The sequence below is a fragment of the Centroberyx affinis genome, unplaced genomic scaffold (assembly GCF_046629955.1).
Source record: "Centroberyx affinis isolate AG114_WGS23_722 - 3 ecotype Tasmania unplaced genomic scaffold, CSIRO-AGI_Caff_v1 ptg000718l_1, whole genome shotgun sequence".
Lineage (NCBI taxonomy): Eukaryota > Metazoa > Chordata > Actinopteri > Beryciformes > Berycidae > Centroberyx > Centroberyx affinis.
Window position 1 is genome coordinate 757,360 of NW_027279335.1, and position 23,045 is coordinate 780,404.

Genomic DNA, 23,045 nt, shown 5'->3' on the forward strand with positions numbered 1-23,045 from the left:
GGTGTGGTCATTCCTTGAAGAGTTCATTTTGTGTTTCATTCTGTTTTTATTACAAAAAAATCTGTACATATGTTGTTACATAAAGATCCAAAAACCCAAAAGTACTAAAACAAAACAAAAATACACAAAATATCAATTTTATCTTCCAATGACAATGTGAAAACCACAAATTCTATTCAGTAACTCCCCATACAAATTGTATTTTTGAATAAACACCAGATAATTAGGGGAACTGATTATTAATGAATGTAAAAATGCCTATAACATACAGTATGTTATTTTTCTATGCAAACAACCCATCGACCAGGTCCATTACAACAGTGTGCAGGATGACATGCACACAACAGACCTGTGTAAAAGAAAGTCTAGCAGGACGATGCCCTCTCTGCCAGTGAACGACCGAGCACCATAAGCCACGGTGCTTTATCTGCTGTCACATTCTCTTTGGCTTCAAGTCCGCCACGCTCAGCCATCCAGCTAATTCTATAATACTGAATCAAAACTCTAGTTTAGTTCCCTGTGGGCAGAGCAGAGGATCGTACAGTAGGTCCGAAGTAATGTGAGCTGGTCTGGAAATAAGCGAACCCTAAATTTCCCTTGGAATGAACGTGTATTCTGAAATCAGCCAAGGAAAAGAGGCACTATGGTGCAGAAAGGCTCTCAGTCTCACCCAGCTCATTCCTAACATGATTGCTGAGGTAAATACTGAGATTGCAGTCAGCCAGGGCCTTACAATTCTAGTAAAAGAAATATATTAACTTAAGCACCTCATCACTTTTCCAAATTCAAAGATCATTGTGGTTACTAAAAAATATTCATCCCCAATGCCAGTGTAACAACAGTATCGAAACAGCACTGAATACGACTGAATGACGGCATTCCATCCAAGGAAACGCCAATGCTTTGATTGCAGTATTGAAGTGGCATTACCAAGTTACAGTGTTAAAGCCTACTCTTGGTAAAAGAAACAGTGTTTTATCCAATGCCCTGACTGAAGCCACTAGTAGCTTCACGTGAAATAAAAAATTATATCTGCAGTCTGATGGATGTAAAGCAGGGCAATAGATTTACAATAGATCACTCGTGTATCAAATCAGCCAACATAAAGAAAAGTTCATTGCTTACCCATTGTCATTAGTACTTGTTTGGCACTCAGGCTTGTGTTACCCAAAGGAGGATCAGGTCATTAGTTATGACAGCATTTTAAAAAAAAAAGTACACAGACCCAATCTGATGTCAGTTTTGCTCTACCTGTGGCGCCACTTCGGCTCATTACTAGTTTTGTGTGCTTAAATATCATTTGACTGATATAATTTTGACTCAAATTGATTATTGATTGACAGCTAAACATAGTATATTCCCATTTGTAAACATTGAAGCAAATTGGGCCTGTAATTTGAGATTTTGCAGAAAGTTGGGATGTAAAAATGTATTTTCAATCAGATTGTCCTAGCTTTCAAAGGTATACCTCTAGTTTCTACACTCTCAGTCCCAGATCAGCTTCATGAGGAAACCTCACATGCAAAGTTGATGTCACATTACATGATTATGCTGTCAGCTATTGCATCGACATTGAAATTCATCATCCCAGCTGAACTAGAGAATATCTGAGCAGTGAACCATTAATATCTAATGTCTCACATGTAATGACCCAACTCCTGGGTCCCATTTGAGGGATAGCCTTAAAAATGTTACAATCTAAAACATAGAAAAATATCCAGCGTTCTTGCTCCATCTTGACATGAAGTGTAGTGAAAAAACACATCTCAAAACTCCCACCAGCATGACAGTAAATCAACATAATATGTTCATATATTACATTAATTTACATATCATATATGATGTGTAAATAATCAATTTCTTTATGCAAATTATTTGCATGTACATACAAAACAGCTACGTAAAAAAACAACTACATGCTGTCGCACAAACTAAAACAGGCTAAAAATACAAGTTTTCAATTAAAAAAAAAAAGAATTATGTACATTTCCAAATGTCTCTTTTAAGTCGATATGCATCTCCCCACCCATTTACAAACCCCAGATATGCACACACACAGACACACACATGCTTGTGCGCAAACATTTACTCACACTCGAACATTCAGACAAATGAATGTCTCTTTGGCTGGTGTGAAGCTGTGGCACCTGCAGTGTGTGTGTGTGTGTGCACGTAATGACACGTTTCTTTTTTAAAAAAAGCACACGCACGCACACACAAAAAAATAACACCATCTACGGCATAGAAAACAGGTTCGGATGACATATAATGAACACCTCGATATATTTCTATGCTTCTGCGAATATATTTATATACCAAAACATATACTCACAAGGGTTAGCCACACATATGCCCTTGAGTGTGTGTGTGTGTATATATATGTACTGTAAAGCCACATTCGGAGGTGTGACGTGAAACTCTGTAGGAAGGCATCAATAAATAGAGATGTCAGTCAGTCTGTATATCTGTCTGTGTCCCTGGGTCTGCAGCTAGAGCGCTCCAGCCGTCTGTCAGTCGCTCTTAGAGTTCTGTGCAGCGTCCAGGTTCACCACCTGCAGCTCCGTCAGGTTACTGCTGCTGCCGCTCGACTGCTGGCCAATCACCATCTGGAACACAACACAGCTGCGTCAGCACGCGGGCCGACAGCCAATCACAAAGCACAGCCACGTCAGACAGGTGGACAGACACCCAGCACAGCCGGAGCCCTCGCCACTGAGCATGCTGCACGACATAAAGTGGTGTAATGCTATATGGTAGTGCCTGATATTTGATATGATAATTAAGGCATTTACTAGAAAATGTTGAATTAAAAGCTACTACTAACTAACGCTTTTGTAAAATCCTTTTCTTTTTCCAACAGGACACATACTTCCTAATCAGGATCAAAAAGTGCTCTGTGAAATAGTGCTCAGTGGAAGAAATGTAATAATTAAATCATTAAAGAAAGGTGTATTTTCATATAAAAGCCTTGCCTTTCTCAGTCACTTCACGAATTTAAGTTTTCACTTGATCTAAACAAAAAAAAATATTTTGACCAAATCAAACTCCCTCTGACTTTTTTCACCAATCACAACCAGAATGGAGTTTATCAGTGAAGACAATGGGACCTGATGTTCATGCATAGCTAGAGAGGCTTTGTGTTTGGTGCACTGCGTGTGTATTGCTGCAAGTCACAGGTGTAGCCAGATGCCATCTGATCATCCACATCCATACATAGGAGGCGACGGGCCAAAACCCTGCCTCCCCCCCCCCCCCCGGTGCCAGACAGTGCTCTGTTAAGATGCATTAGTGCGGTCGGTGGCATGCTGGTTGCATAGGGAATATGAGAGTTTCACTTGTAAAATGGAGATCTTGCCGTACTGGGTGTAGCTGCACCGCTGAGACGGGGATCTGCACCGTGCCTGGGGGTGCTGTGAGGAACACCTGAGGGACAGCACCTGCACACACAAACACACACATGCTCAAACTCAGACATTTTGAAACTGAATTTAACAAGAGTACTGATTATATACAGTATAAACACTGCTTATAATTCTGTGCAGTGTATATCCATAACTTGTCCTGGTGGCAAAACCCACCCATCTGGTACTTCAAGTAGGTTAAAACCAACACTCAGGATTATTTACACCTATAAATTCACCCCTACCTGTCACCCAGCTACCGGTGTGTGTCGAGTGGCGTCTCACCTGTATCCTGGGCCTGTGCGTGCGACACCTGCATGGCGGAGGGGCCCTGGGAGAAGGCGTTGAGCACGGCCAGCCCCCCGTCAGCCAGCGCCGGTGTGGAGGCGTACATCACCGTGTGGGGACTGGGGTACATCATGTGACCCGCCATGGACGTGGGCACCGAGGAGGTGACGATGGTTGCTGGGAGACTCACCGTTGCTGGAAGGAGAGGGAGGAGGAGGAGGAAATGGGGGAGGGAGGGGCGAGGAGGAGGGAAAGAGAAAAGATGTAACGCAGAGCAACAGGCGTCTACAGGTTTTGTCCAGCAGATGGCGATTCATAACCATAAGAGAGGCATTACCACCAACTCTCAATTCAATTCAACTTTATTGTTTTGTATTATTCTGTGTTGGGAATGGATACTACCCGCAGTGACAAAATGAAACGTAAGAGGGAAATATAAATAGTTTCCTAAACAGCTCTGTCCAGAGAAAGCTGGACTCATCACTGCTCCATCTTTTCCCTCTCTCTTGTCCCTTTGGTATAAAGCCATCATGGACCAGTAAACATGAGCGTGCTGCGTGCAGTTTACTGACGTCACGTTAACATGATTTATGGGTATTCAAATTTTTCAAACAGTTACCTCTCTCTGCCATCTGGAGCCGCCAACGTGCAAAATCGCATCAGTCGTATAAAGCGACTGATGCATAAGATTCAAGTATTGCAGTATTAACAATGGCCAGGATGCTGGTATAAAGGCCTGGTTCTCTTAGGAAATTCTCCAAATTCCCATTCAGGGAGGTGTTTGGAAAACCCAAACTGAAGCAGACAAGACAAGACAACAGATCGTCGCCTTAGAGGAGGGACTGGACCTACCGGTGGAGTTGGCGGAGGTGTGGGAGATCTCGGGGCTGCTGTCGCTGTTGGAGCTGGGCTGGGTGTTGGGGTGGACCTGGATGGCCTGGAGCTGCTGGGGAACCCCTGCTCCTGGAGACACACAGGGGGGAATACAGCCACTACAGTAAGTCACCAGCACCCGCACCGTTGAATAAATCTTTATGATGGTCCCGGATTACGTTCAGTGTTATTGCACATGTTTAGTTTTATTCTGTTATAGTTCATTTTCGTTTATTTCCACCATGATAAAACATAGGAGCAAAGCGATTTAAAAAAAAAGACCAGTGAAAAAATACAACAATAATAAAACAGAAAGAAGAAGCAAGTTCATGTTTGTGCAAGGTGCTTATAAAAACATCTCCGTTCAATCAAAGATATTTAACAACTATGTCTCGACTTGTCCTGTTTTATTACCTAATGTAACATGTCTTTCAGGATGCTGAAAAGCAGGGCTATTATTATTTTATTAGTAGCAGTATTAGTATTAGTAGTAGAAGTAGTAGAATTACCTGTAGTTGCAGTAATCGTGGCAGTATTAGAAGAAGTAGTAGTGGCAGTAGTGGTATTAGTAGTCGTAGCAGTAGTAGTATTGGTATGAGTGATAGCAGCAGCAGTAGTAGTAGTAGGAACAGTATTAGCAGTGGTGGCAGGCATAGTAGTGGTGGTTGTAGTATTAGTTGTGGTAGTAGAAGTGGTAGTATTGGTAGTCCTAATATTAGCTATATTATTTTTATTAGTAGTAGCAGCGATTGCATTAGTAGTATTATTATTATTATTATTATGAGGTGCTCAGGAGCACCTCTATAAGAACCAGGCTCTGTGTGTTCATTTGTTGGTTTGTTTGTGTGATGCCTTTTGCAATGTGCTTTCAATTAAAACATCCCCAAGCCCCAAGAGCCATGCATAAAGTAAATACAGTGTGCACTTGTACACCAAGCAGTACGGTAGAAGTCACACAGCCAGCTCTAGGTAGATACAAGGTACATTTACATACCAGGAAGCAAGTCGGTGATTTTCTTTTTTCTTTTTTTTAATTATTTTTTTAGGCATTCTTTATGCTTTATTTGACAGAGACAGTGAGAGAGAGACAGGAAGGTATGGGAGAGAGAGAGGGGAGGACATGTAGCAAATGACCAGAGGTCGCTGCGGGAAGGACTGAGCCTTATGGTACGCGCTCTACTCGGTGAGCCACCGGGGCGCCCCAAGTCGGTGATTTTCCAACTGTCAATGCATGAATTAAATATTTTTTTCAGAGATTGCCTCACTTCCAACAACACTGTGCCACTTTGGTGTTAACAGGTGGAGTTTTTAAAGTCAACGTAATTTCACTCACTCCAATCATCCAAACCCCCCACTGCCACCCTCCACCCAAGCAAAACACTTATTATTAGTAGTAGTATTATTAGTAGTACTATTCTCTCCTCCTAGGTTTTTATATCTGCTGCAGATCCTAGCAGGCAGAGTGGGACACCACGGGGCAGACTGAGGCAGAGCAGGTCACCTGTGAGGGAGACGGCAGCAGGGAAGCGGAAGACGGCCTGCTGTCCCTGCTGTGGCTGCGGGGCGGCGGCCAGGGCCTGACCATGCTGCCCCTGGAGGGCCAGGGAGTGCTGCTGCAGCTGGCTCAGAGGAATGGTGGGGGTGCCGGGGGGGAGAGGAGTGCCTGCTGGAGAGACACACACACAGGAGGGAGTGAGTCTTGATTTAATGAATGCTATATATCCGTTCTGGAAAAACCATGATTACCTCAAGTTCATTTAAACAATAAGCCACAAGAGGCCAAAACCCTTTTAGCGGTTTGAAAAATCGCTAAGCCAAGGCCTCGACTGGCTTACTGCTTATAATAAATGGCAGGAACACACAATTTTGATAAGAAATGCAAATATTCCAAAAATCTTTTATTTGAATCAGTAAATAATTAAATGTTATTTATCCATCTAGCAACACACAGTAGTTCTTGCACAGTAGCTAAACAATGTAGTTGCTAGGCGACACATACAGTAAATAGCAGTATGATTGATTTCCATTCAGTGCATTTAAGCAATAAGTAATAACTAAATAAAAGCTTATTGCTTATATAAAATGGCAATGAAAAGAATGCAGATGTTGAATAAAACTTAATTTAATCAATGATAATTCAGTAATAATTAAATGTTCATCTTCTGCCAAGCAACATATTTGAATAGTAGCTAAACAACGTGGTTGCAAAGTGACACATAAGTACCGGTTTGAGTGGTGATTTTCGGTTAGCACATTAATATTCAAATGAGCTGTTGTGAGGTCAAAGGTGTGTTTTCATTGAGTATTTAACAATGGCTTCAAACCTGAATCAGCTAAATTCAAATTTAGTTTAAAAAAGTCAAATAATTTTTGTGCTACTAGTTTGTTATTTTGTAAGCGACTTTCTTTTCAAAAGCAGCATGATTTGTTTTAATTTTATGCTATCAATCATTCTGTCAGAGTAAATCTCAGCAGATATCTTATTTTGGAGTTACACCCTCACATTTGGTCATATGCTCCATAGACAGTTGCTTCGTTAGGGCGGGCAGGCCTTCTCAAGCTGTCAGCTGAGGAGGGTTTAGTGTGGGAGGGTGTGTTGTTCCACCTGGCACTGCTGCTATGTGCCAGACAGGTGGTGGAGAGGAGAGAGGGGGAGGGAGGGAAGGAGGGAGAGACTGAGAGATGGAAGGGAGGGGGGGGGGGGGGTGATGGGAAGAGGAAGACAGGGAAAAAGAAAAAGAGGAGGAGAGAGAGAGATGGCGAGGGAAAAAGTGAAAGAGAGGCTCCCTGGCTGTCCTTCAGCTGTCTGTCAGCATTACACACACGAGCTGTTAGGGAGCATCACGTGTCTGTCATGGCAGCCATGGGAGAGCACAGTCACCCAACAGACCCACAACAACCAGCTAGTAACATTACTGCCAACACCTAGAGGATGCACCGCTGACCGCCATCAGGCCTATTCAGTTTCATAGCTGTGCAACACAGCCTAGTATCCTGCATGATACAACAGCATCATATGGAAAAGAAGAACGCACTGGACAGCATTTAAGTTCAGACCAGGGTTTCTCAAACATTTTCAAGTCATGGACCCGCTCAAATATTAGATGCACTTTAGGGCATGGACCTCCATTGGATGAGATTTAGTCCCAGGACTACACTGTACATGGAAATAATAGTGCTGAGAGTGAAAGCTATGATTAGAATAGTCATTCTTATACATCCTCTAATTGGGATCATTTCTGATGTATTAAGTGACCCCTGGCATCCCCAGACCCCACTGAGGTAGACCATGTATTTCACTGCAAATCCACAGTGTGAAGGGATCCAATGAGAGAATCCATTTAGAAATACTTAAGAGATCCCCAAATCAGAGCCTGCTCTCCCGATACCCTCCTTGTGTTGGTGAAGCAGACGTCCCTTGCGTGTCACAGTGTGTCTGTGATGTCCCTCTAATGAAGGGTCACGTCTAGTTCAGGACCACTCTGTCACAAAGCTCCGGCTCCACAAAGTACGCCTCAATTATAATTTCAGCACGAGCCACCGATCCTTCATTGAATATTCATGACTAATTATGGGCCGTGTTCGTCAGCCCACTTTGCGAGGTCTATTGTGTCCCGCTCGCCTAATTATTCCTCTCCCAGAGTGGCAATCAAAGGCAGGGCCTGTCGCCCATAGATGTGGCTTTCCTGGATACTGAGGCTTTGTAAAACCCAAGGAGGCTGAGCGTTGGTGACTGGGTCTGAAGGGCTGTTGTGTGATGTAAACAGCTTGGAGATGGAGACACGACCACCCCTGGGTGACGGCTGAGGTCATGGCACAGCGCCATTCAAATTCTAATCATGTCATAAGCTAGACAACACTGACGCCATTAACATAACGTGTAGGCCTGCAGAAGTGTCTTTTCTTGACCACAGCGCGATTCTACAGAATGGCAGAAGTCTATCAGAGACAAAGACACAAACAATAAAAACGTCCCGCCCCACGGAGCCCTGCTTGAGGACCAGACACCCCAGGTTTTGCCCCTTCCATACCTGGCATGAAAGTGAAGCCGCTGGGCAGCTGCATGACCCCCGGGGAGGCGCCGGTGGTCTTGAGGACGGTACCGTTGGCACTGATGTTGCTGCTAGCCGAGACGGGCGCCAGGTAGTTGGTGATGGGAAACGAGGGTCCGCTGCTCACCTGCATGGTGGTGGAGGTGGTGGGCACCGTAGACTGGGCGCTGCTGGTGGTGCCTGGCAGGCTGGCCACCGTGAACGCCGGCTTCAGCGTGTCCTGAGGGAGAAACAGTCAACGGCGTGAGTAGGATAAGACTGAGTCAGATCACATGATGAAAGCAAAACTGCAATGGATTCTGACAAGGGAGAAAGAGGTGTGAAGATGTTAATCTGGACTTTCTGGGAGTTGCTGCTAGTGTTTCAAACTGCTACTCTATGGCTCATGACCCCTTAAAATGAAGCGATGCCCACTCAGGACCCCCGTGACAGGTGTGTATATGCAATTCAAACGAAGAATGATTTTTTTTCAGGTTGTTTAATTTGATTTATGAGAGGCCCAGAGGCTTAAAACAGTATTTCACAAGAAAAAGGCAAAACATTGAGAAAAATCAGAAACAGATTGACACGAAAATTAATCTGTATGGTAGATATATGTTTTTCCTATACCATAAATCATCTCACAACCCCCAAAATGATCTCACAATCCCCTGGGTGGTCCCAACCCCCGGGTTGAGAACCACCGTGCTAAAAGACGTCGAATCCAGCTGCTGCCAAAGCAACATCAATAGAGTTTCAGTGGAAGACACCTAAAACAACACTATTAATGGGGCTTTTCCTCTCTGAGCAGCTGAAAGCGGGGCATTTACACAGGGCATAGAGAAACGACTGAGGTGGAGAGGCGGGGGGGCGTTAATACTTGCAGTATTTTCAAGGATGAATGGATGGTTGACAGAGACCAGAATGGGTTTTAATAGACTTAGTGCAAATGACATAAACTGGGTAGAGTAATAGGCTGGGATCCTTCTGTAATTGCACCCATATGTAAAATACTAACTAGTGCAGAGACCATTTCCCTGAGCAATGCCATTCTCCAACCAGGAAGGACTATAGGCTGTGTTCAAGTTGGGAAAAAACAATGATTTAATAATCTGTTCAAGTGTCTACATTGAATGAAGGAGTAATGCTCTAGGCTGACTATAAAGGATAGCACCCGGACATTATTTGGGGCATCCATATGGCAATATACTGTATATAAAAACTGAACCCTTTCCCCTACACCAAAAGCTTACTCCATACCTTAAAGTGTCAAACAGAGAGAAAAAGATCTATAAATCATACTAGATGTGTATGTGCATGGCAGTGCATCGTCTTTGAAGACTATGACACTAGACTACCAATTGCATCCCTCATATTTTGATAAGTTACAAAGACAACTAAATTGACCACCTAACACAACACCTCTATAAAAGACTTACAATTCATGCAAATTATCACATCTGACTTAAGATCAAAGGGGGTGAGAAACAGCATCACACCATACACCGATGTGAACATCAATTGAACCAAAGAACACAGGATGTTTTGGTGAGTGGGCTGTGCGAGAAGAGGCGGGTAGGCGTTAGGCCAGGATCATAAAGCACATCTAAATCCACCGCGCCTGTTCCTACACACTCATATAGCAATTGCACATGATACTAATGATCTGTAAAAGCAGAACAGCAATAAGCCTAGACATTAGAAAGGCTGTCATAGTTCTCTTTGCCGTGTGCATTCAATATTCTCTGAGGATTTTCCCAATGATTAAACATGGACACAGAGAAGGGGCTGACACAAATCAGTAAGGGCAGAATATTAATTAGCTTGCATTAATCAGGGATGTGATCGCTGCAACACAAAAAGCAGGGAACAATGGGCAAACAGGCAGGACAAGTGGAATGCCCCATCAAAAATGAATGGGAGTTGTGAATCCTAGAAAAGGGTGCTGTAGAAACAGGCTAGCCCAACCTCTCTTGGCAAACGTGTAGATCAGCACTATTGGTTTTTATATGTGACTGATTACATGTGACTGGGTGAGAGGTAGAGGATCCAGCATGGACTGCACTGATAAGGCCTTCCAACCATACACTACCACGCACACATGGACACAGAGCTAATCCAGGAAATGGATCCCAGTCTTCAGCCACATAGCACTGCTGGACACATCTGTAGAGTAAAGACGGTACTGGTATACCTCACTGAAATGACTGGAGTAGAGAGGATTTATTTAATGAGTTTGAACACTCATAAAGCATTCATAAATAAACAGTCGAGGGTGTCACAGTTGAGTCAGAGACTTGTGGTCCTCATGACACGCAGATGACAAAGCAGGATTTGTCTAATACAAGCTGCTCTGAATCAACAACAGTGTGCTATGCAACAGCTATGCAGTGCTGAGCAGGCAGTCAGTTTCTCTGAAGCTCAGATCAGAGCATTGCTGAGGGGCTCCGCTAGTCCAAGGTCCTTTACCTCTTTAGTTAAACAGCAGCTTGAAAGCTGAAGGGGGAGGGGTGTGGAGAGGAGTCACACTTGTTGTGCTCTTTTAACCAAAAGAAGAAAACTTTAATGAATTCACTCAAAAAGAATCTATCTATTTACTATCATCACTATCAGCCCCATCATCTATCACATCACATGATCGCTGACAATCAAACCATGATACAGCTGTTAATAGTCCCGTATTTGCCCAGGAGACTCTACATTTTAGTTGTGATTCAATTTATGTTCAATAAGCTTTAATAGGACAAATGGAAAATCTCACTCAGTCGCAAGTCATTCGTAACCAGGTTGGCGGACAGGTTACGAACAGATATAACGTCATGATAACAGCTAAAAAAAAAAAAAATCACCAAAACCAACGACCATGAAACTAACATCATGTGTGTGACAGTGGGCCAAAAAACGTAGCACAGTGACAGCAGTGCCTCTGGTGTTGAATCGGCTTAAAACAAGTCACAAGTTCTATTGACACTGGAGCTATGCCACGAAAACTACTAGAAATATACCAGTGCTTGGAGCATCGCAGTGGTGTGATGGTGAGTAGCACTTATTAGCCACAGAAGTGAGACACAGAGAGTGTGTGTGTGTGTGTCAGGCTGAGGAGAGACAGGGCTGTACGGGGTTGGGACAGGGGGACAGGGGGACACGGGACAGGGGGACAGGCGACAGGGGAAAGGATAAGGGCGAGAGTACAAACAGCTGAGGGTGCGGACAGCTGGCGGGAAACCCGAGCACCTCTGAAGGAGAATTAACCCATCCCGCGCCAGCTGAGGCGGCAGGAGGCCACGTGTAAAGACAGCCGCCATCTGACTCTGAACAGTCCGCACCATTTAGCCCTCGGGCCGCGCGAGACCCACTGAATTCCTGCCACAGGCAGAGATGTTTCTCCCTGCACTATTGTGAAGGAGACAGAATGGCCCACTAAAGGACAAGGTCATCATGTTCTAGCCCTTTCTTCACGAGACGCGAATAAACACCAAGTCGACAAATCAATGCCTGCTCTCGCAACACCTACTCAGGTCCAGCATGGCAACAGAAAGGACTGAATAGGGGTAAAAAGTGTGTAGGCTACAGTAGGCAGCTCCATTCGCCAGGTTTTCACCTATCTGGTAAAGCAACAGCAGCCTCAGTATAGTCACGCTCCCACTATCTCTGTGACCTACATATCAGTCCACCACTGACCTACTGCTTTGTTTGACCATCTCCATGTGTCTCCTGTTCAACTGGCCATTCTATAAACAGCGCTGGCTTTTAGTTCAGAGTCAAGGCAGCACATAGTAAACATAGGCCACAGTGGTGTAATGCATTCCTTCAGAGCAGAAGCGAGAGGAGAGAATGATGCCTCCGGTGCAGCCACAGCCTTGAAACACCATCATTTCCTCCTCAATTCATATCCATCTCCTGTTTCTTCTGATATGATCTCCACTTGCAAGTATGGAGGAAATTATGACAGCGCTCTTCATTCAATTATGGTGTGGCCTGCAAGACACTTAAGCAACATTTGCTATTTAGAGGTACTCTTTCACAGTCTTCATCTTTCTGTCAGTGACATATGAGAAGTGTGTAACTTGGTTGCTAATAAATGGAAAGCACCATTCCCCCCAGTGACATAGAGTCTGATGAAGTCTGATGAAAAACAATGATATACTGTACTTACAACACATCCTACTGTGATGCATACTATGAATTTTGAATAAAGATTTGAAAACTTCATGTCACAAATTAAAAGTTGTTTTGAGAGTTTGACCTCTACATCCCATCCATCTCTTCCTCCATTTTTTTTCCTGACAATTTCAACCTCACCGCCGCTCTCATCTCTTAGGAAAATCAAAGCGTGGCTCGAAACAAACACCGACCTGGGGAAACTCGCCACTTAATATAATGAGCCATCAGAATTTAACAGATGAAGTCTGAATTTATTGTCGGTAAGAATGGAGGGCTGAGCCGTTTGGAGTAAGTTATGGATCCTCTGGACTCATGTATCAGTCTGCGTAGCCGGCAGAAGTGCCCTCTTCCCCATGCTATTTAATCCATTTTACAATAGAGGGACATTATCATACTCAAGCTACGCAGAGCTATCAAGTCTCATACACTTCACCCTTGTTACATTCACTGTGATTACATACTAAGAATCTTAATATGGAGGATCAGGAGAAAGAATTCAATGTATAGAGATACGGGACATCAGCACACAGAAAAACACACACTTCAAGGGTGCTCTGGTTAGAGTTGTGGTGCTATAGAGAACTGTACTGACTAAAAAAACCCTCTCATTTGTTCAAGCAACAAAAAAAACTAGTAAACCATTTTCACAGAGTTATTTTAATACTGCTGGTTTTGAAAATTTTGTGCATTCTTAAAGGGTTCCTCATAGCACCAAAAATAGTCCTGCTATGGCACAAGCATAAAGAACCATTTTCTAGATAGTAAACACAACCCGTTTTGTTAAGGGTGTACTTTGCCCTCCTTGCAATCACTGACATCATCCTAAACAGCATAAGGAAATGAGAGAGTTATTAAGCAGAGAAGGACACAAATGATTCACTATTCATGAGGGATTAAATCATTCCAAATTGAAGGTGACAACTGGCAGCCTAGTGCAGTGTTGGTTGGAGTGCCCATTGTGCAGCCTACTGGTGGCTGGCCCTCTTCTAATCTCCCATTTGCTGGCTCCCATCTCCCAGTCTGTCACCCTGCCAGCAACATGGAATTTGCGGCTCCGTTTGGGACTGCTAAAAAAGGCAAGGCAGCCCAAGTGGAGGAGGTGCAGCCAATGGCGGCTGACCTGTCCAGTTGCTTGCTGTAAAATAAGGGGTGGGGGGTGGTGGGGCGGGTGACATAACGCTGCTTCCCTCCCCCTCTGGCACAGCCACACATTGCTCTCCCCATCCAACTCCTCCACCACCCCCCATCTCTCTCTTTCCCTCCCTCTCTCTCTCACTCTCTCTCTCTCTCTCCAGACACTCTGTTTAGGAGCAGCCTTGTGATAAGAGCGCATATCTGGGTAAATTAACTTTCCATTATCTCAATGATTCTCTCTTGTCACCTGGCACTTCAAGCCGGTGCCCTGGCAGTAGCAGTGAGACAGGAGAGGACAAAAGAGGGACGGTACACAGAAAAACACCATCTATTAAAGTACAGTTCCCCACATCAGACTGTGAATGAATCATCAAATCAGCCCAGTTCCTCCGGGGAGACCAATTCAAATGCATACAAATGAAGACGAATTCAAAAAGGCATGCAGTATGCTGAATGAGGCCGTCAAGTCTGTCAAGGGATGTCTAATTAGCCATGAAACGCAGGGAAAACAAACATGTCGGTTGGTGGTCAGCGCTGCGGCCTCGGTGTGGAGGTCTCCGGTCAGTGGAGCTCTCCGACGTTACGGTGGTGAAGGAAATGCGATCCGCGCTAACGAGCAGTGGGAACAAATAAACCTCACCATAATTACAACAGCAACAGTGCTGGCAGCCAGAACAGCAGGGAGACAGAGTGAGAGAGAGAGGGAGATGGAGAGAGGGAAGAAGAGAGAGAGAGAGACAGTGGGGGAGGGACGAGGCGAAAGCCAAAAGAGGCTGCGTCACTTCTCTATGCAAACACAGTTATGTGTTATATTTTAGATTGTTGTGTTTTCTTGGTTAATTGGCTAGTTTTCCTTTGGGGGTTCACCACTGGGATCCAAAAATAAGGAAAAAAAACCATAAAAACATCTCTACTGTAAGCTCTTGTTTTCTGGTGTACCACTTCCCCTCAACCTGCCTTGTCTACTTCTACTGCAGTTAGTGATTTCCTACATTTCCCAGAAGAGCAGGTGTGAACTTGTTGCATTCAGCTGTGGGTTTTTACTTGTAGGTGGAGAGAGCAATAGCGATAGTACCAACAGCGATAGCAGAGAGAGTGTTTTCCACACCCTTACTCAAAACGCAACATGTCTTATGGCTGCACTGCATTCTGGTCTATTGAGGCTTCTGTCATAGAGACACTGGTCTCTCTGCCTCTTCTATGATGGATATCTCCCTGTATGACTGTTGAACGTTGGTGCAAAACGATGGGTGTAGACAGAGGCACTTACTCTTTGATTCTGAGGGACTGATACCAAAACGTGATGTTTACCATTAATGTTTTAAATAACTGACTTTTTTTTTGCTATGAAACTGCATTGTAGCTCTGCTGGAAATATCTGGACATGATGTCATGTTGTTTATATTTGGCCAGTTATCCATATGAATAAGAAAAATACACCAAACAACAAAATGGGCCCAGAAATGCAAGGTACATCACCAATAGCTATTTTTCCAACAGCATTAAAGTATTTTAGGATAGATTTTTCCTTTACTTCGGCAAGAGTACAGGCAACAGGCAACATCACTTTAGCAACAGAATTTCAACCATCACATGATTTTGAACAAAGCTTGACGGCGTCTCATCATGTCTGCCTCACCTAGCACCTAGGCCTCTCTCTTTTGCTTTTCCCAATCCCCCCCCCCATCACCCAGCCCAAGCCATGAAATGTTTAGACTAGCTTGGACTGTATGTATGACATACTGCTCTCCTGATGAATAGTGTCCAGACACTACGGAGATGCATGCAGCGACCGCGGCCAAGAGCAGACCTACTGCAGAGGAGCGCTCCCCAGAAATCCAGGGCTCCAAAACCACCTGCCATGTCCTAACCATAACAGCACTGATCCTGACATGGATCATGCGGTGACAATTTCTAGTGTTTCCTTCTGTGTTCAGCACTCTTGGGGCCCGTGCTGATCTCCCACACTCGCAATTGCACCGGGGGCAAAGGTCACAGCGTCATCGCCGACCCCCCTAAAAGACGTCATACGAACGGGGGACATGGAGTATCGCTCAAATGTTTCCATTCCACCCGTCCTGTTAAATATATATTGCTCTCCCCCACCCTCACTCCCACTCATATGTACATCCATACCTCCCTCCATATCACTAAATGAAGGGGGGGAAAAAAAGCAATCACAGGACTCCAAAGACAGCTGCAGCTTATAAGGAATGCGAGGGGCCTCAGCCAAGAGAACAGGCAGGGAAACCATACCATATATGGCAATAGAGGCAGAATCAAATTTTTATCAATGAGCGGAGCGGGCATGAGAGTGGCTTTACATTCAAAGGTTGATCCCCCCCATCCTTGACAGTGTATGGTACGCGTTAGTAGCCGCCTTGTAAAAACAGCACGCAGGCAAATAGGCCCAGAAGTGTCCGCGTTCAAAGGGGCGTACTTAAGCCGTGTAAACAGCGGAGGGAATCTCGGCTTCCAGCACGTGATTGCATGAAGGTGCGGGACAGCGAAGCGTGTCTGCTGACAGATTTCACAGCGTCTCTCTAAACTCGCCACTGTGCGAAACGTTCAAAGGCCCAAGGTTTAAGAACAGTTGCACTGATTAACGAGGCGTGGCGAGGAGAAAAAGGCCAGCGATCGCCATAGGGCACACAACCAGCAATACAGACACATAAACGATTAGATTTTTAGGTTTTTCGAGCAGTGTGAACTCATCTTTGATATTCTTGAAAACATCCTATGTTATGGAACTAACATTAGTCTTATAGGAGGTATACAACAAATTTCATGAAGATAAGTTGGGTAAACTCTACTTCACAGATCACATGAATAAGAGTGTAAACTGAATTTGGGTCTGTTTACTTTTCAATACATCCCTGATTATGTTATCTACTAACATGACACAGAATAACAGAAGCATCACACAGAATAACCAGTTTGACGTTCTAATATTTTCAAAAATTTAAGTACAACTCGCTCCAGCGTTTGAACCATGAACATAAAACAGCTCTATCTCCAAATCAAAGGTAAACAGTGAAGAACTACATAGCAGGCTGCGTGTTTCTCATCCTAATACAAGCCAGGCCTGCTGTGATTTATATTTTCAGAGTGTTACAAGGCTTTCCTGGGCAAAAGGTCAGCAATTTAAAGTGAAGATAGCTCCCTTCTATCCTGCCGGCCGGGATAATATTCCACAGGTTACCTGGCTCTCTCTCACTCCACAGCCCTCTGAAGGAATACTGAGACTTTCGGTTAAATTAAAAATGACTTAGTGCGCAATCACAGCCAAACCACAAGCAGCGAACCAGAGGCCTCAATTTTAACAGGCACAAGTTCAAAACTAAGTTTACAACAGTACAAAGCTTATTTTCCACAGCTGGTTGTGAGTTTGATTCAGTTGCTCTTCCCGTGTGCTTGTCTGGCCTTTTCTGGAGAGATTTCCCACCATATCCATTAGTGACTCTCTATGGTGCTTTATCTTAAAAAAAAAAAAAGAAAAAAAAAAAGAAGAAAATCCACTGTCTGCAATTCATGCTTTCCATTAGAGACCAGACAGTCAGCAGGTCAGAAGAACTCTAACTCATGTACCATTGTTGTTGAACTAGAAGTGGGCCGTGGGGACAGGTAAAGAAATGAGTGCATTCAATGTAGTGATTCACAGCTACAGCCTTGCTACTGTCTTTTTTCTTTTATAGGATTTGGGTTTGTTTGCACACTCAAATGGGAGATTACGATTTCCCTGCTTTTTGTGTTCTCGATCAAATCAATGAGAACTGGCAACTCTCACCTTAGTGTCCCCCAAGCTCTCCGACTCGGACACCTGGTAGGTGAGGTCCGTCTCCTCGAAGCCCGTGGCGCTCATGCGCTGGTCCGTGGACGGGTCGGAGCGCGGCGGCGAGTCCGGTGAGTTGAGGCACGTTTGGATCAGGGCTTTGCCCGTTTCACTGGTGATCATGGGTTGCAGCTTGCGGGTGGCAAAGGTGTAGACGTGGCCTGTTTCACTGGCCACCAGCAAGAGAACCTGGGTTCCTGTCAGTGTGGAGAGTTCATAGGCCTAGCAAAGAGAAAAAAAGACAACAAAATGATTTAAGTATCTGGCTGAGAGGATATAGCCCAAAGTATGGAGCACAACAATGTTGGTATAAGAGGTCAGGCTCTATTCTTATAGCCATTCAAACATCAGACAGATACGGTCCGCTGAATCAACGTTTGCATTGCTTTTTTCCCATACACTAATTACAGTAACCTCAATATGTGAGGGGACATGAGCGATCCCAATGGTGAACCCCCAGAGGAAAACTAGCCAACTAACCAAGAAAACACAATCTAAAAATACCAATGTAGTGAACTCTGACGTATAGCATAAATGCAGCTAAAATAACATGAGATAAGGCTCCCAGAATAGAGAGCGTGATATAGCTGAGAGACTGATTGCAGCAGGGGACTGGCTTGGAGAGGAAGGGGGTTGTGGTAGTAACCCAGTCTCGGTCTTGATGGAGGACACGAGGAGGAACTGTTCTTAACGGGCAGAGGCGGCTGGCCGTGAAACATGAGACCACCAGCACACTCTGCCGCCTTGTCATTCATTTTATAGCACATACACAAACATATACATTCACACTCAGGGGCGCAAGCAATGGGACAAGAAGATTAAACTCCGTCCAACATAGGTATACCACATGCACACACACACACACACACACACACACCCACACACCAATGCTGCACTCAGAGTGAACTCCGGAGAAGGTCTTTTTATCTAAATGAGTCATCGGTTATGTGGAGGATGCTTCTGGTGCGGCGAAGGCACAGTGCCATTAACATCACCTTGGTGAGCAGAACGCAGCCTGAGCTAGCTGATAGATGTTCCATTGTTGGCTGCAGGGCATTACTCTGTCAGACAGAGCAAGGAGGTGGAGACAAATCACATTCAAATTAAAGGGTTTTATTGAGCAGTTATAATGCGATGCATTCATGCTAGATTAGTCTACTCCATCAAGCTCTTCCTTCCTTAACACTTTGTTCATTATGGGCCATATCAGTCCAATCTTGCACTAGCTGAAACTGCCCATGTGATTGCCTTTTATGTGTAATGACATGATGGTAGAGGACAGAGAGGCTAGTGTTGGCCGATCATGTCAAGCTGCATTGCATTGGCTCTCATTCTGGGCACTTCAAACTTCAATTATGCAGAGCTTTGTGTGTGTGTGTGTGTGTATGCATTTGATTATGTGTGTGTTAAGGAACAGAGTAAAGTGGGAGTCTCTAGCTGGTTGTACAATTCACCTCAGATTCTTAATGGAGCCTTGAAGCAGGTAATGAACTATACAGCTCTCAATGATCCTCCTCCTCCACTACCTGCTCCCTTGATTAGTTATGCGGTATCTGCAGAGCGGTACCTGACAACAGTCCCTGATGTCTGGCTGACATCCAAGATGGAAAAGGACAAATTTTTCAACTTTAGTATGCTAGGTGGGAGTGCAAACTAGCACAATACTTTAATGAGTTTGCTTGGTCCACTGGTTTTCTCATAAATTTTCAGGATTGGGAGTGGGGGGGGGGGGGGGGGGGGGGGGTCTTCAGGTCAATCAGTTCCTCTGCCAAGCAGTCAAGTTTATGCATCAAGAGGATGGAGAAAAGTATACATACTCATGAGTGTACTCATGTGATGAGTGTACATATCATGGATTCTGACATGTGTAGCTATGCACTTCAAAACTACAAACGTCCCCAAGGCTCATTATTCATGTGGACTCTTTTTTTAATGTTTTGTCTTTTCCAACATTGTGCTGGACATAGAGGATGGGAGGTTCATATCAGGCCTCTTGGTGGTTGGATGCCACACCTGAAGGTAACCTTAAGGTAAGCACGCTTGTGAACAGAAGGTTGCTAATTTAACTCCCCAGACTTCCCTCAGCAACTTCTGTGGAAGTGCCTTTGAGCAAGGCACTGCTCCAGTGAGGCTTGTCAGTTGAAGATTGTGGTTGTACTGGGCAGCTCCCAGGTATAAATGTGTCTGCAACTATATGGAGTATGGCTGAAAAAGAGCATGCATGATCAGATACCTTACCCTGACAAATAACAGCAAAGGAAAAAATGTATAAGTGACCTGACCTGGCTGTATGTGCATTGGAAGGAGGAAACAAAAATATATATCCATGTGTGCAAGTTAGAATGTGTATGTGTGTGTTTATTTACTCTAAAGCAGATAAGAGAAGGGACTCAACATAGGTGAAGTGACCCATAAAGGGTTTTGCTGGCCAAATAGGCCATTTTCTTCAAAATGAAACTTGGGCTCATCCTCACACAAACCAGGGTTTGAGACCAATCTACTCTGAATGTTCCCAGTCCACCCACTTGTCAATTGCTCTGATGGCTGACATACTGTAGGCAACATTTTCTAAATCTCCATCCCCAGTGTGTCAAATAGTGTTCATGTTGCCAAGTGCCTACATAAAGACACCTCAGTTTCCACGACAACAGTCTAGGATACCAAAAAAAAACAACAACAGCAGAGTGCAAAGCACAGTCAGCTTCAAAGTAAAATAAGGGCAAATGAAAATTCTTGCACAATAAAGCATAGCCTGCAAGTGTCTTTTTGAAACCATAATGAAAAATGACAATCTATGTCTACAGCAAACCAACTGTGTTGTTGCGCTTTTGTTCAGGAGCTGACAGCTACCGCTTGTCTCCAAAGAATCAACTTTAGATAGGCCTTGACGCCAACTGCTGCACAATAATAATACTCTGTTTTGGCAGCAACCGTGCAGTTAAGTCTAAGTAGGAGTGTATTGCTTGGATACCGGAGTTAGTAGGATGGTAATGGTGGTGATGAGTATTGCCTTGGACCGAGTCCTGGGCCTATCATCTTTATCATCAACACTACTAATGATGAGCCCGTCCCAAGTAAACATATTACCACTAGTGTAAAACTGAATCCAAGTCGCCATTGGCGTTGTAATGTACAATACTATAATGCGTGCACAGACTCCTCTGTTCTGTTTGAGTGCCCTTTGACTGTCCTCTGATCTGTGTCCCTGGGGTTTAGTCAGCTGTTGGCACCAACAGGCTGGCTGCTGCTCACCGCCACATGGCTGCCGCCTGCAAGCAAACCCTCATTTAGAGTGGGAGAGAGAACAGTCTGTGGGCTAGTGATGGTAGCTGCCTCAACAGTTCCTACGCATGTGTGTGCATGAAGGTGTATGGGTGTGTGGGTATGTGTATGAATGTGTCTGTCAATCTGGCTGACAATCTGTGTGTGTGTGCGTGCGTGTGTGTGTGTTATGGTAGGGGGTGGGCAAAGTCAGAAATAGGACTGTCATTTGCTCAAGTCTATTTAAAGCTCATTGCCAGTCATGACTGTTTTGACTTCCTCTCATACAGTGAGTCAGTTTGTGCCACAACATTTGTTTTTTTTTCCATGCATAGTAGTAAAAATTGTTCCACTTGATTTGCTGTAGCCTTTAGTTTTACAGTACTTTAGTGTAGTCTTTATGAATTCATTGTATATGTCTTTATTGTAACTATTATTCTGACTATTGACATAGTGTTATGTGCAGGCTATTAAGGTGTAGCCCCAAGGGGCATTTTTGTCAACAGCATGAATGAATGAATGAAAACAATGCACCATCCATTATGCTGCAGTAGGCTACGCACGGTCAAGCAACACTTAAGTGACACTTCAATCAAGTGTTACTGTACTGGGATTAGATCCAAGAGAGCAGCTCATGTCAACTCACCTTCTTCATTATACCCGTCTTCCTCTTGCTGAAAGTTGTGTACCGCCTCAACTTGTTGTCAATAAATTCCATCTTTATCTTTACGCGCCCACGTGTCTTCTTGCCCGGCTTCGCCCCGACGACCCCTCCGGGAACCATCCCGTAACCTCCGGGGGGAACTCCCACCTCCTGGCCCGTCACCGCAGCCTCCATCTCCCCTCTCTCCCGCTTCACCCCTCTCCTGCTGTCCCCGAGTGAACCCATGGGGTCATCATCATCTCCCGAGTCCGAGTCATTGTCCGAGCCGCTGCACATAGGCGCACTCTCTCTGTCCGGGTCGAACCTGCCTCCGTGCGGCATGCCGACTCCCGTGTTCAAACCCCCCATGACTCCCTGGCCGGCGGTCTGCAGAGGGGTCAGCCCCGTCCCGTTCCCCGGTCTCCCACCTCTTGGACCTCCATTACCCCCCAACATCCCAATACCGTCCCTGTCCCCCTGTCGCCCCGCAGCACCGGCGCTCTCGCTGACCCCCGGTAAAACTTGCCCTGCTCTGACCAAAACGGGACGGATCCCGCTCCCGATAACCCCCGAACCGTGTCCTGCGGTGCCCCTGCCTGAAGCTGACCCGTTTCCAGATGGTGCCGATCCAGCCTGGCTCGGTAACATTCTATTTACGGGGCCGCGTCTCTAAACACCAGCCAAAAAAGCTGGAGCACGTTGTCTTGCAAATGACTGCTAAAGCGCATACAACCCTGGGCCACAAAATGTAAACAAACCGAGACAGTTGTTGGTTTGAAGTCTCTCGGAAACTGCCGAGACAAACTTTCGAAAGTGATGCTGCCCCGGAGACCCTTCAACCCCGGCTCAGTTTGGCTCAACCTCCTCCTCTATTTCCAAAACTCTGAGCACTTTCTCAAAAAGGAAAACGCGAAGAGCGCCGTCGATGTGGCTCCGCCGTATCATGTAGTGCGCGTTGTGAACCGAAAATGTCGCCAGAGTCTACCCGTAGGTATCTAAATGCTCATTTTAACTCCGTCAACATTGCAATAATTATCTTATCGTGGTTCATAAACATGTATGATCACCGTAGTTTGAAACAACATTAACGAAAGTGGAGTAATATCGCAACCAAGGAACTACTTTCCTCCTTATAAAGAGATACAATGTTCCCTTATATGGTGTTGTCTCTCCTTATTTGGTGAGTCACAGCGTCGCCTATCGATTGGCTGAAGATGATCTGAGTAGCGCTGCCATTGGCTAACACGGCACACTCATTAGAATAAATACCAAAATGGTTGCGCTACTCTCAACGTCACTGTGAAGTGGACAGGGAATGAGATACCAAAATAACAAACATGTAACTTTTTTGATTCCATCCAGTTTATATCATCCCACACCATAAATTAGGGTTTCTCAAACTTTTTATGCCAAGGACC

General features: G+C 44.8%; 1 protein-coding gene across 3 annotated transcripts; it reads right to left on the bottom strand.

Moving 5' to 3' along the window:
* Positions 1-45: 45 nt before the first annotated feature.
* Positions 46-22,486, bottom strand: LOC139644209 (serum response factor-like). Of its 3 annotated transcripts, none has more exons than XM_071519615.1 (8): positions 21,631-22,486; positions 17,679-17,945; positions 8,594-8,834; positions 6,064-6,228; positions 4,542-4,652; positions 3,687-3,884; positions 3,361-3,437; positions 46-2,606 (listed from the first exon to the last, which is right to left on the bottom strand). In XM_071519615.1, the coding sequence occupies exons 1-8, from the start codon at positions 22,273-22,275 to the stop codon at positions 2,511-2,513; spliced, it is 1,800 nt and encodes a 599-aa protein (XP_071375716.1). In that variant the 5' UTR covers positions 22,276-22,486; the 3' UTR covers positions 46-2,510. The 3 variants fall into 3 exon arrangements, with proteins under 3 accessions (XP_071375716.1, XP_071375717.1, XP_071375718.1); XM_071519616.1 differs by having other exon boundaries at positions 3,336-3,437; XM_071519617.1 differs by lacking the exon at positions 6,064-6,228 and having other exon boundaries at positions 3,687-3,874; positions 4,538-4,652.
* Positions 22,487-23,045: the final 559 nt, after the last annotated feature.